The sequence below is a fragment of the Triturus cristatus genome, chromosome 2_2 (genome assembly GCF_964204655.1).
Source record: "Triturus cristatus chromosome 2_2, aTriCri1.1, whole genome shotgun sequence".
Taxonomy (NCBI): Eukaryota; Metazoa; Chordata; class Amphibia; order Caudata; family Salamandridae; genus Triturus; species Triturus cristatus.
The window spans coordinates 548810901-548825381 of record NC_140582.1 but is presented as its reverse complement, the minus strand read 5'-3'; the positions used below and the strand labels follow the sequence as shown (position 1 = coordinate 548825381).

Below are 14481 nucleotides of genomic sequence, written 5' to 3'. Positions count from 1 at the left end.
AACGTTTGTCTGAAGAACCAAAGGCAGGAGAGGTCCATAAACAGCTAATTATTATTTTAGTGGGGTCCAGTTCACCAGCCCATAAGGCCCAGAGGCAGACCCGCTGGTTAAAGAGGGGACTTCACTACGCCTCTGGTTGCACTTCATCTTCAGAACACTGAATCACATCACCTTGAAAGTCAAAAATCAAAATTGATCTTAATATACTGAAAGTAAGGTAGCGGTGACTCTTCTTCAGGACGTACCTGCGGATCACTTCTTAAAGATGCAATGCCTCCACCACCGAGGGAATTCTTCAAGACAAAATTTAAACCATTCACTCCAGGTAATGTATACCTGCAAATGAAAAAACAAACATGAACCACTGTTCTTTTTCACATTAACACAGTATTAAAAAAAAAGAAAAACTCAAACATCAAAAATGACAGAAACGACAACGTAATTTCAAAACACAGCTAGCCCATCCTTTTTAGTCTCGCCCACAACAGTGCATGCACTGCATGTGCTCTCCCTTATGAGCGTTATTGTATTACAGTAAGCGGCTTGCAGCTCACCCATTGCTTAAAATTTGTGGGCATCATCATTCTTATTTGCTGTCTTCTAATTGACCAGTGCATGCTGTTTCACTTCCTCTTCCTACGGCTGGAGCATGGACCAAGTACTGATTGTTTCCATTTAATTGCTGTCCTGCTGTGACTGAGGTACTACTTTTATTTTATTTCTTCCTTGTCCTCCTTGTTGAACCTCTTGCCTTTTGTAGCTATGTTTAATTATAGCACATGTACTTTAAAGAAGTTCCTTTCTCCTTTGAAATGGATGTTACTGCGATAATAGATCTCATCTGCTTCTATACTGACAACAGATGTTATCTGCTTCCAAATTTTAACTAATACAAGGACATGGGTGCAATTGCTTTCTTTGTGTGGTAAGATTTTTTTCAGATTGTCATATTTTTTTTTTCACACATTGGGAGATTAACTGTTTTGCTCAGGATCACAGGGGTACTGTGCCGAGACTTAACAAGCATTGCAGAAGCCAATAGGTCTTGTCTTTGAGACAATTGGGTAAGCTATTGCCTTTTGTTCATGTTATACAGCATGGTAATTGCAGACTTTGGCAATGCTTTGTAGCCATGCAGTATAGCAGAGTGGCTAGAAATAATAGTATAAATGGACCATGAAGCATCCAGTGCTAATGCACTTTTAAAAAAAAACGCATTAGCCCTGGATGTGTCACAGAGCTTTTATATATTAGCTTTAGCCACCTACACCTGAAACCATATGCGCTGCTGTACAGCAGGTCTACAAAACATTGCCAAAGACCCATATACCACATAAAAGTCTCAAAGAGACTAGCTTGTGCTGGAAATATGTTCATAAGAAAATTTGTTGACCACCCACGTTTAAAAAAAATACATTTTAGAAGGTTGTATGTGTTTATGACATGTCGATGCTGATCTGAATACTTAGTCAGTTCAATGGGGACTTTTAAAATACCTTAATCCCACATGACAGAAAGCCCTATCTAATTTTCTACTCAGCAGACCTTTTACTTCAATGCAGTAAAAAAAACTCCCTATTCATACAGAACAAGATGTTTCTCCCACACATCCAAAAGGCAGGGCAACCTAATGAAGCTTCAGGGTCTAAGCCCGAGACGGTCTAATGTTGTGCCACGTTCTGGACATGGGCAAAGAAAGGTTGTGACAAGGCAGAGCAGGACAGCAAAATTGATATTACCGAGCACAGAAGGTGTGGTGGAAAAGGAGATGAAGGCAGGTGCCTACACAGATACAAGTAGAAGGCAAAAGAAGAGAAAGGTGAGAGAGAAGTGTGAATAAGGGTGAGAATTGATCTGGAAAAATAACTGAAATTAAGTGTGAGACGTCTGAGGGACAAAGAGGTGAAGTAGTACCAATTCTCTGGTATAAGTAATTTATTTTGATTTCCTTTGCATTCTGGTACTTGGATTCTAGCATTTAAAGTACAAATGCTGGATTGTAAAGAAATCAGGATTGGAGAAGCTATTCACTTCTAATACAGGGCAGGTTAAAATCTCCAATGGAACACAGCCACACAGAACAACAAACTGGGAAGAGGTAGAAGAAAGGTACTGAATAATATAAGAGATAGAGCTCACATGGAAGAATTTGAAATCTTTGAGGAAAGAGGACGGAGGGAGTAAGAGAGGAAATGAAAACCATGAGGGACTGGATGTCAGAAGGAACAGACTAGGTAAGGAATGTTAAGGAGGAAAGTGAAGGATAGGGAGAATCCAAAGGATGTGGAAAGGGGTGAAATGGAACTAGCTAGATGAAGACACTAGTAGAGGGAGAGAAGGAAATAAAGAGATGGCACAGAAGGTACAAAAGAGGGGTAGTATGTCATAATGTCAACCACAAACATTGTGAACAGGATTTCGACTGCCAAAATGTAGTGAAGGAAAGTTTATATAGGGAAGTATAGATTTACTATTGTTCGTTCCACATCTATGCACCTTGAAACACCCCTCCCCTTCCTTGAAGTCCCCTTCTGACAGTTGTGCTTGAGACGCCCCAGTCACACAGTCTAACTCAGGATTTGGTTTCATGCCTACCACTTTCAAAATTCACCAGCCACCGCTGATTGGTTCCGCTATTGCCTGCAGAAGAGTCGGTGTTTCATGTGATAAGGAATTTTTTTGAAGGAGCAGGATACAACTTTCCCATACATAGTCTTCTGGTTTACTGAATATTGGAATATATGTCGATTTATTTGTTAATCTCCATGTGTTAACCTCTCTTCCCTTTTCTTTGTTCAACAAATGTGCTGTTTAGCCATGAATTCATTAAATGTGAATACAATATACAATACAATATAACTAAGGCACCAAAAGGCCTAAACAGTGGGTAAGAATTGGCTGTCCATTTGGGCACTTGATGACCCAGAGAGGCAGTCAAGGACGTTTCTGTAAATAATCAAGTTTAATGAAATACTGATTTCTTCTTTTCCTAAATAGATATAGGACTACAACATTGTTGCCGATACACGGTCTGATGATTAATTTGGGAGGGACAAAAATATGATGGAGTGGTTAATTTGGGGGGGCTCACGCCAATTAACGGCTTAATAAGAAAAAGAAATTCCTCTGAGTATTTATGAATGAGTAATTCTGATAAATTTGATTATTGTATTTTGTTCCTTGTTATCATTTTCTAATGTCCGGATGGCGTATGGTATTAGGAAGCCATGATTTGGCAATATCACTGAAGCATGGGCTACAATAGTTGCATGAGCCGATACACGGCGTAATAAGTCATACTGAAATTAATTGCATGTGAAATGTATAATCACACCATGCTATGTAAAGCAGATGTGTTCCAGATACGATGTATAATCTATTAACATCAGAAAGAATGTAACACTTAAATAGCACCAACATGGCGGCCGCAATGTGGCAATATGCAAATGGTCCTTTCTCAATGTTGTTGTCGATAATTAAATGGCATTTAAAATGACGCCTCTCTGTGTGCCGTGAAAACACTGATGGAGTCTTCCGAAACGCGTTGGTTGCGCTGTGAATAAAACATCGGTAAACTGCCCCCATGAGTGCTGTTCTCTTTCTTACAATTGCTGAAGGAGTTTGGAGCTGTTGTATATCGTTGGGGCACCACCACGTACAAAGCACCCGTCCGCGAATGATCCGCTGTATGGTGCAGTGGAGCAGATATATATATACAAATTACAAAATATATATATATATTATCTACTGGCGGTCGCCAGTAGATAGTTATAGTTAGGACCGTGTTTCCATAGGAAATCCGCAACATTCTATTTGGAATAACTTTGGCGCCGGTTGACGAATCCTCGTGAATTTTTCAAAACTAATGGGGCGCTACGCTCCGCTCCTACCCTGAAAGTCTCGGGGGGATTCGTCAAGCGGGGGCTGAGAAAAAAGGGGGGTCCCAAAACGCGTTTTCCCCATGCATTTTCCCATAGGACCTTTAGTCCGAGCTACAGCCCGAACGGCTGAACAGAATTACTTGAAATTGGGCAGAGAGGTAGTCCTCAGGTCAGGGATGTGCCTTTTGCAGGTCTGGTGTAAATCTGTTCAGTAGGTCCTGAGAAAATAGCATTTAAATCAATATATATATCTGTAAGCGCGCTCCGTGCGCTTACGGTAAGCTTACCGTACGCGTACGGTGCCGTGCGCGAGCTCAATTCTGATTGGTGGTTACATGACTGTAAACATTCGAATCGGTCGAAATCAGAAAGTATTGGCCGCCATTTTCTGTCTCTCGCACTGAAAAACAAAGGTTGATAACATGAAAAGGGGGCAACGAAGAGAGTTGCAGACCCCCTAGCGTTCGTGAGGGGGTTCACGAAGGACCAAAAAGTATGAAAAATAAATTTAATAATTTTTTTAAAAAAATCGCGGAGTACGCGTACGGTAAGCTTACCGTACGCGTACGGTAAAAAAAAAAAAAAAAAAAAAGAATTAACAATCACATTTAATATAGAAATCTAAGGACCCACAAGGGAGAAAAAAACAATTGACATTTTGTAAAAAATGGCGGGGCGTGCACGGTATGAAATGCGCCACGTGGGCGCTTGGTGCGCGAAGCGCACCGTGCGCGCAAAAATTAAAAATAAATACATAACTTAGCATTTAAAAAACCGTACAAATTCACTGAAAAAACCATAGGTTTCACACACGTTATAGTTAGGAATTAGCATTTAAAAAACCTTGCAAATTCACTTAAAAAACCATAGGTTTCACACAAGTTATAGTTAGCTGTACATTTCACTAGTAAAAAACCAATGAAATTCCACGTTATAGTTAGATCAGGTAACTATAACTTGCGCGACCGCAATGCACAATGTGTCATTTCAGATGTCATCATTGATGTCATGAGTGATGTCACTGACCATGTCATAAGTGATGTAATATGCGACGTCATCAGCAGTGCATTGCGGGGGCGCAAGTTATAGTTACCTGATCTAACTATAACGTAGAATTTCATTGGTTTTTTATGAGTGAAATGTACAGCTAACTATAACTTGTGTGAAACCTATGGTTTTTTAAGTGAATATATATATGTGTGTGTTTAGTAATTTGGTGTTCCTGACATACGTTAATAGGCAACGTACTGTTTGATGAATACATTTATATCTATTATTATCGAAATCAAAGAAAAGTGTTTTTATTAAATGTTTCCTCTGGGAGCATTTTTTGCATACATGTCCTGTGCCCAGCAATCATACAAAGGTCAAGTCTTATTGGCATAGGCTAAAGAACGAAAACTTTAAAAACATCTTAGGTTCATTACAGTTAACTCTTTTTCTTACATTCCGCCAAAGTCACAAATTAGTAGCCTGATTCACAAAATCACCAGGGACGTATTTCATCCCCATTAATATGAAAGGGCTTCCAACATTAGCAGATTGTTTTGCGAACATTGAACTGAGATTCACAAAGACTGTAGTCAAGTAGACTATAATTGCATACGGTTCACGTGCATTATCCCCAGCCGAGAAATTCTCAGTTATTCAGAAAGAAACCTTCGCCTGTATGTGGGCCTTGGAACACTTCAGATCCTTAATTTGGGGCAAATCGTGCAAAGTTCGAAGTGAGAACAAATCCATTGTAAAACTGTTAACTACGGAAAGGTCTTTTCAACGCATCTGCTAGAATAGCAAGAATGTCAATCCGCTTAAGATGGTGCATGTACCAGGCAAAAGCAATGTTTGAGCGGATTTCCTATCTCATATGCCAACAGATATAGAGGAGAGTGATCAAAATGAATGGGATGAGTTGCAAGTTGCACTCATTCATGATCAAGGTGCCACCAGAGTAAAGGCAGAAGAATGGAGAAAGGAATATTCCAAGGATAGTAAATTGCAACAGCTCATTGAATGGTTGGAGCAAGGTTGGCCAAAGAAATCTATTCTGGGAAAAGAATTAAGACACTTTTGGGAAATCAGGAGTGAATTATCGGTGAGTCATGGTACTGTACTCAGGGGTGATAGAGCCATTCCCTCATCCACGCTTAGAGATAATATAATGAAGATGTGTCACAAAGGCCACTTTGGTATTGTGAAAACCAAACAGAGTTAAGAAATGGTACTGGTGGCCAGGGATAGATACGTGTGCGGAAAGACTGGTGAGGAACTGTATGTGGTGTGCCAATTCAGACAAATCATTAAGGACAATATGTATGAACCTATCATACCTGAGAAACCTTGGCACACGGTAGCCATGGATATCATGGGTCCCATTGGCACACCTTCTAAATATATAATTGCCATGATTTTCAAGGTGGCCATTCATCAAAGGGGTTGAAAAGATAGACTTAGTGGAAGGGCTAAAGTTTATTGACAACATTTTTGTGGATGCAGGGTTACCAGTCCAAATAATCTGTGATAATAGTGTGCAATTTATGTCAAATTTGGCTAAGAATTATTTAGAAAAACTGGGAGTGAAGCATCAAACTACGACTCTTTACAATCCTAGTGGAAACTGCAGCATGATTGAGTGGTTTAACAGAGTCTTAAAAGGTGCTTTACAAATGGCAGCTAAGAATGGTGTGGTTTGGGAGACTCAGGTCCTCAAAATTGCTCGAGAACTAAATACAATCCTGAGTGGTTACTACAGAGTTCTGATTTAACATGCCCTTTGAAAAGGTGAGAAGGACTGCTATTAGGCATCTGAAGCATAAGGAAACATTTGACTGCCAGAGGGGCTCAGAGAATGCACAGATTTGTGAAGATATGTGGGTGAAGGTTAAAAGTCCATGGAAGGTAAAAAAGGGTGAGTCAATTCTCTGAACCTCTGCAAGTGTCAGAAGTCTTACATAATGCTGTCTGTCTGGAAAGGTATGGAACCGCAGAAGAATTGGAGTTCTTAAAGGTGACTGTGGTTTGTACTAACAGGGTTGTGGAAGTATGAGTGAAGAGTTACTAATCAATCCTGTCAAGGATATTCTGAATCTGGGCGTGAGTAATGAGAAGGACATTACCATGAACAAGGAGGTTGACAGTGGAAATGGTGAGGCGGAAATGATTGAAGGAGAAACAGAGATGGAAGCAAGGAACGTACCTGTCAATTATAATGATCTTGCTGGCAATGTTGGTTCAGGTAGTAATATGAATGAGAAGGGGAATGAAGTGGAAGGCCGTAATAGAAGGAAATGTGCTAGATCCAAAATGATGTTGTATTTTGTGTGTGACATGGGTGGACCGTATGTTCTTTTCCTTCAAGAGGGGAAGATGTGTTGTGTTATACATTTATTTGTATTGTATATATTTCTAAGTTTGACTGTAAATATGTTGCAGCTCATATATGTTTATTTTTGTACGGTATCTTCCATTCTATCAGCTTGTTTCCATGTGCGTTAGATCCTTGTCTTATGGAACACTGGGACAGTTGCTGGAGTGAAAGGACCAGAACGTGATGTCTTATGCTGCATGTTGGTGTTTCAACTTACAATAACGATTTTTCTGATTATCTTGGATTCGTACTTTACAGGTGGTGAGGGTGTTTTTAATGTTTTAGAGGTGGGTAAAGGAATAGGGTGGTATGGGTGTGTTTAGGGGTGGGTAAGGGAATAGGGTGGTACAGGTGCTTTAGGGTTTAGGTGTGGGTATAGGTATAAGGGTTATTTTACGGTTTTGGGGTGGGTAAGGGAATAGGCTGGTAAGGTAGGTTTTGGGTTTAGGGGTGGGTATGGGTATAGGGAGGAAAGGGTGATTTTAAGGTTTAGGGGTGGGTGCGTTTAGGTTTTGATGAGGGAATAGGGTGGTAAAATAAAAAAAGTTAAAAAAAGTAGGTTTGAGGGGGGGTCTCCTCCCAATTAAGAAAATATTTAAATGCACAATTAAAAAAGATAATGGGGGTTTAGGGGGTCTCCCCAATTTAAAGAAAAAAAATAAATATATATATATATATATATCCTCTAAACGTTGTTCTTTATTTTCTATTTCTATTTTTTATTTATGTTCCTTATTTTCTCGGAGGAGAAACTACAAACACCGTCATGTGCTGTGAAAGGTACTCAACTGCAGCCCACTAGGGGGCAATCATTATGTGACATTATAAGTGTTTGGACTTTGCCTGCGTAATTGCTATTCACCCAGGAAGAAGGAGCTGGGGGCTTCGAAACACGTAGGTGTTATTGATCAGGAAGCAAGTTTGCCGGTCCCTCCGAATAAATTATTCTTGTGAAAGTGAACTCCTGTGAGTGCGTCCTTGCTTGCAGAACATGGATTATTGTCATCAGTGATGTCATTTGAGATGTCTTCAGTGATGTCACTGACCATGTCATGAGTGATGTAATATGTGACGTCATCAGCAGTGCATTGCGGGGTCGCGAGTTATAGTTAGCTGAACTAACTATAACGAGGGAATTTCATGGGTTTTGTATGAGTGAAATGTCCAACTAACTATAACGCCCCTGAAACCTATGGTTTTTTCAGTGAATTTCTAAGGTTTTTTTTAATGCTAATTCCTAACATAACGTGCCTGAAACCTATGGTTTTTTCAGTGAATTTCAACTGTTTTTTAAATGCTAATTTCGAACTATAACATGCCTGAAACCTATGGTTTTTCAGTGAATTTATATATATATATATATATATATTTTTTTTTAACCATTTTGTTATAAAGGCGTATCTGGTAAAGGCATATGTGTGGTAAAGGCAATGTGTGGTAAAGGGATTCGTTGTAATGTCATACAGCCATTTTATAGATGCTCCTAGACAGATACTGCTTCCAGAGTCCAAGCATGTTTTAGCAAAATTGCTGGTCACAAATATATTATTGGTAAAAGGTAAAACTGGCATAATGTATTTAGAATCTTTCAGTTGATAAAATATGGCAAGAAAGTGCATTTCATAAACAAAACAGTTATCTGTGAGCCCAGAATCTGTCCTAACATTCAAACTGTCCGACTATCTGAAGGGCAGAGCCTTATGTCCCAACAGGGGAGACTCAATGATAATATGGTTTTGTTAGGATTCAGCTTCAATAAGTTAAATTAAATTTACCAGCAGGCAATGAACAGACAAGAAATCAGGACTGCTGCCAGAATGTGGTCAATGTACTGCAGACAAGTGTGACCTTTCTACTAGCAGTGGCTGTAAATAGCTGTAAAACAGAAGGGATGAAATAGCAGATCCCTACAGAGGACACCATTTTTCTGTGTAAAAGAATCGATGCGCTTCTTAAGACTGAATTGCTTCTGCAGAGTCCAGCATAATCTCCACATGTACTCTTGAATATATATATATAGCTAATAATCTAGAATGAATATCTAAGTGTCTGGAAATATGACATCCTGTTCACCCACTGCTGTATTACTGAAATCATGCCATTTGGTCAAATTTCCAGCTTGATAACGTTACCAACTGAGTAAGGGGTTTCCTTTGCATAACTCAGAGGCTCTGCTATTCGTTGTAATTCCATGAGGTTCCTGATGAGAGAATGCAGCACAGTAAAGTGTGAACTGTGAAAATAATGTTTTAAAAGACTCAAACGACTATTGAAGGTTTGTGAGAGGCACTAACAGGCATTAGTCCAGACCTAATTCACATATAAAACGCCTTTGTGAATACAATGCATCTAGAATAATGGTTTGCCCAGGAGAAGGTAGCATTTATTGAAAGTGTGACAAGATTTATAAATGAAAGAGCTTTGAAAACAAGTTTCCTAGTTGCATGTTAAGGTTTCTTGGTTTGTGTTAGTGGTGTTCATTCAGGAGAAAAGTAGCAATGGTTAATTAAGTATTGCTAAAATTAAACGTGAAATCTTGGCCAAACCTAAATCTTGATATAATCTGATCACAGAAGAGGAGAGAATCACTGTTAGATGTTGCATTATTTATAATGGCTATGAGAAACCTTGTACCCAACTATGTGATGTAACTTTAACTCCTAATGTTCACTAATAAGGCAACCTAAGGATATTGGCAGGATATGAAAATTATTCAAGTATAATGAGTAGGCGGTGTTGCGAGATATCAGGTTGACGTGAAATGGTGGATTTTGTATTGTGAGTGAGGGCTCTGGGATGAAACTCGGGACCTCATTTGTGCACAGGTGCTCTGTGTACTCTGCACATCCAATTTTATTTTCATACATATCCGGTGATGTTACCAGGCGTTTTAGCGTGTCGTCCTAAGTACCACCTCCTCGTCTTCAATGAACTAACCATAGGACTCCTCATGATGTATCAGCATTTTCTTCTGAATACATATTTGTCAGCAGGGTCATATTATTCTGCCTCTTGCATCTTCTATTGTGCAGAACATGTCCCTTGTTGATAAGGCCGTTCCTCCAGTAGTGTGCCTACAGGTCACCCTTATTCTGAATTCCTGAACTTTCTGATCCCCTTTGCCTTCTAGTCAATGGAGCGGTCATTATTTGAACCCAGGTCTGGACAATAGTGGATGAGGCTTCCTGCCCCAAGGATGCTTCTCCTCCCTATAATCGCTGGAACAACACTGTTGTGTACTTTAACAAAACAAAAAAACGTTATGATTTAGAATTACGGATTGTTCCTTAACTTGTGATTCAGCTAATTGCATGTTAAGATTATGTGGAGAAGTTTCACTAATATGTACGGCCCCAAACTCAACTTATTGCAATGCTATGTTAAACAATTTTCACTTCGCTAACTTGTACAGTACTCAAATATAGCTAGTGGTACAAAAATCTGCAAAATAAAACAATAAATAAAGGTCAAATTGAAAAAAAACCAAGAGTGAATGTCTCTATCTGCTGTTTGGATTAAAGAAATGCGATATATGTTTCATTATTGGTGACAACTTTTGCAATGGAATTCACATACATTCTTTAAAGGTACAGGTAAACCCTTCCATCTAATCCCATACGTTTCACTGTCTCGAAGAGAAAGTCTCTGCTGACATAATGTATTTTCATATCCCATGAGATTACTACATAAGGTTTTGTCTGCTACAGTGCCTACCTCTAGTCTTCTACCTACACTTAATGGGTGCTTTCCAGCTATCTTCTCGATTTGATTTTAGGAGATTCATAATCATCTAGGAATGGTATTGAACTTTCTACATTAGCCAATGTTATGGGGTTGCCCAGTCTTTCATATCAACAAGGGATCTTGCGACGGCTTATGACTCCTAATGGATTAGGTCTATGTTAGTGCTCTCCCTTCCTTAGGAAGGACTCTTGTAAAGTATCTTCTGTTGTGGTTGAGAGCCTAAATCATTTTACTGTGCCACAGCCTACTTTTTTCATAGGTTGCACATTTAGAGTTTGCCATATCACTCCTGGTCTTCCAAAAACTGCTGGTGTAATAGAAATGGAAAACTCAATTCCCTGATTACTGAACTTACTGGTTTCGTTTTTAATAATCTTTATATGCATTAATAGCTGGTGGTGCCATGCCAGCACCGTCACATACTGCGCAAAACCTGTGGCCCGAGATCATGGCCTACTTCAGAAAGCATTTTTTAATTAATTTTACTGACAACCTGTGTATTGTCCAAGACAATTAATGTATTTAGATAGGCGGGCGATATTGAAGAAGAACAAAAAAATTGCTTGGGCCCACCAGACAGGGGTTTCTGACTGAGGTCACATGCTTGCTTACTAACTATTTCAATATTTGTTCTCGATACATCACAAAAATGTATCATCCTAAACACAGACCTGCACTATTGCACCACTTGTCGTGTGATGTAAAATTGAGTAGCTGTATACGTTTGCCAGACCATTTGTTGTACATATCACTTTTGGGTTATAGCCCAAACGGGTGCCCTCTTCAGCTCCTTAACAATGTATTACATGGTTATTTATTCAAGCCTGCCACACTGAAATGCTATTCAGGAATGCATGCAGCTTCACAGACAGATGAACTTCACGATTCTCCACCCAAATGCATACGGACAAACGAACATAAGCAAATCAACACAGGCCTTACACACGGTGCACTTTAATTAACGGGGCATGTTAGAAATGGGATTTCTGGTTGGCTAGGGCTTGCGCCAAAGCCAGGCAGAAACCACCACTCTAGTCAGGGCGAGGAAGTTACACGCCAAAGATAACCCCTGCTCATCCCCTTGGTAGCTTGGCACGAGCAGTCAGGCTTATCCCGGAGGCAATGTGTAAAGCGTTTGCGCGCGCACACAGCAACAACACCCTAGGCCCACCACAAAAGGAACTTCACACAAGGATATATATAAAAATAGCCTTTGAATTATAATAAACACATTAGATGATAATCACGTAATTTACACAGTGCAAACTGGCACTGGGCAGAATTTTACAGGGGACTATTTACACAAGACAGGGCCACATGGACCACTGTCAGAATTAGCACAAATCACCAATTGTAAATGTAGACATGTAGAACAAATAATAAATGTAGCGCACAACCAGTAACCACTGGATCAGGTAAGTACCACCTACGCAACCCTAACCACCTTAGGAAAATATTACGCAGGGAACCATGAACTCACTAGTATCACTATACTAGGTAACACAACCTCCTAGGTATAAAAATACATCTAGAGGGCTACACAAAGCATTGCATAAATCACATTAGGCAATAATGACAAATCGCGCACAGATCACTTAGACCTGTCCCCTAGGCCAACCTGGCCTCTCAGGGGCTCAAACGCCCTTTGTCCACCAGAGTCAGGGCTAGCTGCGAATGCAGCAACGCACAGGGTGCAGGGCACCACCTAAACGTTGCAGCTTCCCACTAAGTGCTGGGCAGCTGGGAAAAAGGAGCCTGGGCACCACTGTGCCTTTCAATCAGTGATGCAGCGCGTAGGGGGCTACCTAGGCTCTGGGAATGATAATGCCCCCTTCGTTGGAGCCTGCAAGCTCTTGATAAATAATGCCCCAGACGTTGGATTGGTTGGAGCCTCATAGGGCTCTAAAAGAATAATTGGTCCCAAACAACGTTGGGGCGGCCCGCTGCCTTCCGGGGCCGCCCGACACTTGAAATGCCCTGGTGTCTTGCGCAGGCACAACAGAAATGCCCCCGCAGTTGGAGCGGCCCGCAGCGGCGGCCCCGCTCAGGACAGAAGCCGATTTTGGGGACCGGCACCACTTTCACCCCCACGGAGCCTCCCAGCCCTGCGAGACTCACCGGCTTGCTCCTGGGGACTCTGCACCGTTCTTCGGCGGTCTACTCGCCGGCAGAACTCCGGTCGCGCTGCGGGGCTCCCTCTTCGCCCGGTCCCTCTCCTGGGACCGGGACTTCACTGGGGAACGGGCGAGGCTCCAGGCAGGGTCTTCCGCGGTGGCGTCTCGCTCGCAGGTGGCGGCCGGCACAGGAGAGCTCCCGCTCCTCGGGGGCTCTCTCTCTACTTCTCAACGGCCTCCTTCGCTCACCGGAGCGCGGGGTGGGCTCCCATCGACTTCCGGCTTGGCCACGCCCACGCCCTCACCGCGGCCACCTGGCTTCCTGGCCAAGCCCGGGTTGCGGCAGTGGTCTTCCTTTGGTTTTTGGGGCAATGAGGGGTGGGCTCCCTCCAAGGAACAATAAAGCGGGGTAGGCACCCGCTTAGGAAAATAAAAAGAAAACGGTAAGGTCCCTGGCGGGGTGGGCACCCGCTAGGGATATTAACTCCCTAATAAAGCGGGGTAGACTCCTGCTCGAGCAGCCGAGAAAGGGGGGGGGGGCTAGGCAGTTTCCCTTCGCTGCCAACACCCCCTGAAGCGCCCTCCTAGAGAAAGGGCAGAGCCCAGCAAGTCCTTGGGCTGGGGGGAACCCAGCAAAGCACAGCCAGGCAGGCCAGCACGCAGGGACCCTCAGGACCCAGCAGCTAGGTCCCGCGGAGGTTCCTCCTGGCAGGGTGTCCCCCTAAAGTTAGGAACAAGTGAGAACACTTTACTTGGGGTCACAGCCCCTTTTTATACACAGGTTACCTTTTGTGACACAGCACAGGGTTTAGGGCAGAACCAGTTACAACTGGTTCAGGAGCACTTGAGCACTTTGTTTTGCTCAGCTCCTCTCCTTCCTTTCACAGGACAGACCAGGGTCATCAGTCGCACCACAGGGGGCGGAGCCAGTATTGTGTGGGGAAAGCCCAGCCCTATTCAGGTCCCAGGTGTACTCCTCCCACTCATCTGGCTGCTGATCTCCCCATTTACCACTGGGTGACTCCTCCTCACTCTGGGGATTCCCTAGCCCATCACATAACCTCAGCCAGCCAATCGCCAGACAAGGCACTTATCTCACACTGCACACAGAAATGCCAACTTCTAGAAGTGGCACTTCCACACTAGGTAGATTGACGCCGCACACATCATCGCGCAGCATTTCATCACACGAGTCCGCACATACCAAACTCGCACCTGCACTCCCCACGCATCAGGAACTACCAGGGACACATACATTCCCCGATGCATTCCTATGGGAGGGCAGGCCAACCTCACTACACGCACGCACTTTACCCTGGGACACAGTGGGAAAGTGCGCAGAAGCCAAAAATCACTAACACCAGGTCACAATAAA

At 42.2% G+C, this 14481-nt stretch overlaps 1 protein-coding gene across 1 annotated transcript in view; it reads right to left on the bottom strand.

Moving 5' to 3' along the window:
• LOC146862495 (uncharacterized) overlaps positions 1–14481 on the bottom strand; it is a 596942-nt gene that overhangs the window by 28341 nt on the left and 554120 nt on the right. Inside the window, exon 19 of the mRNA XM_085641700.1 lies at positions 246–336. Coding sequence (XP_085497826.1) covers positions 246–336 — 91 coding nt within the window. The remainder of the gene's footprint in view (positions 1–245; positions 337–14481) is intronic.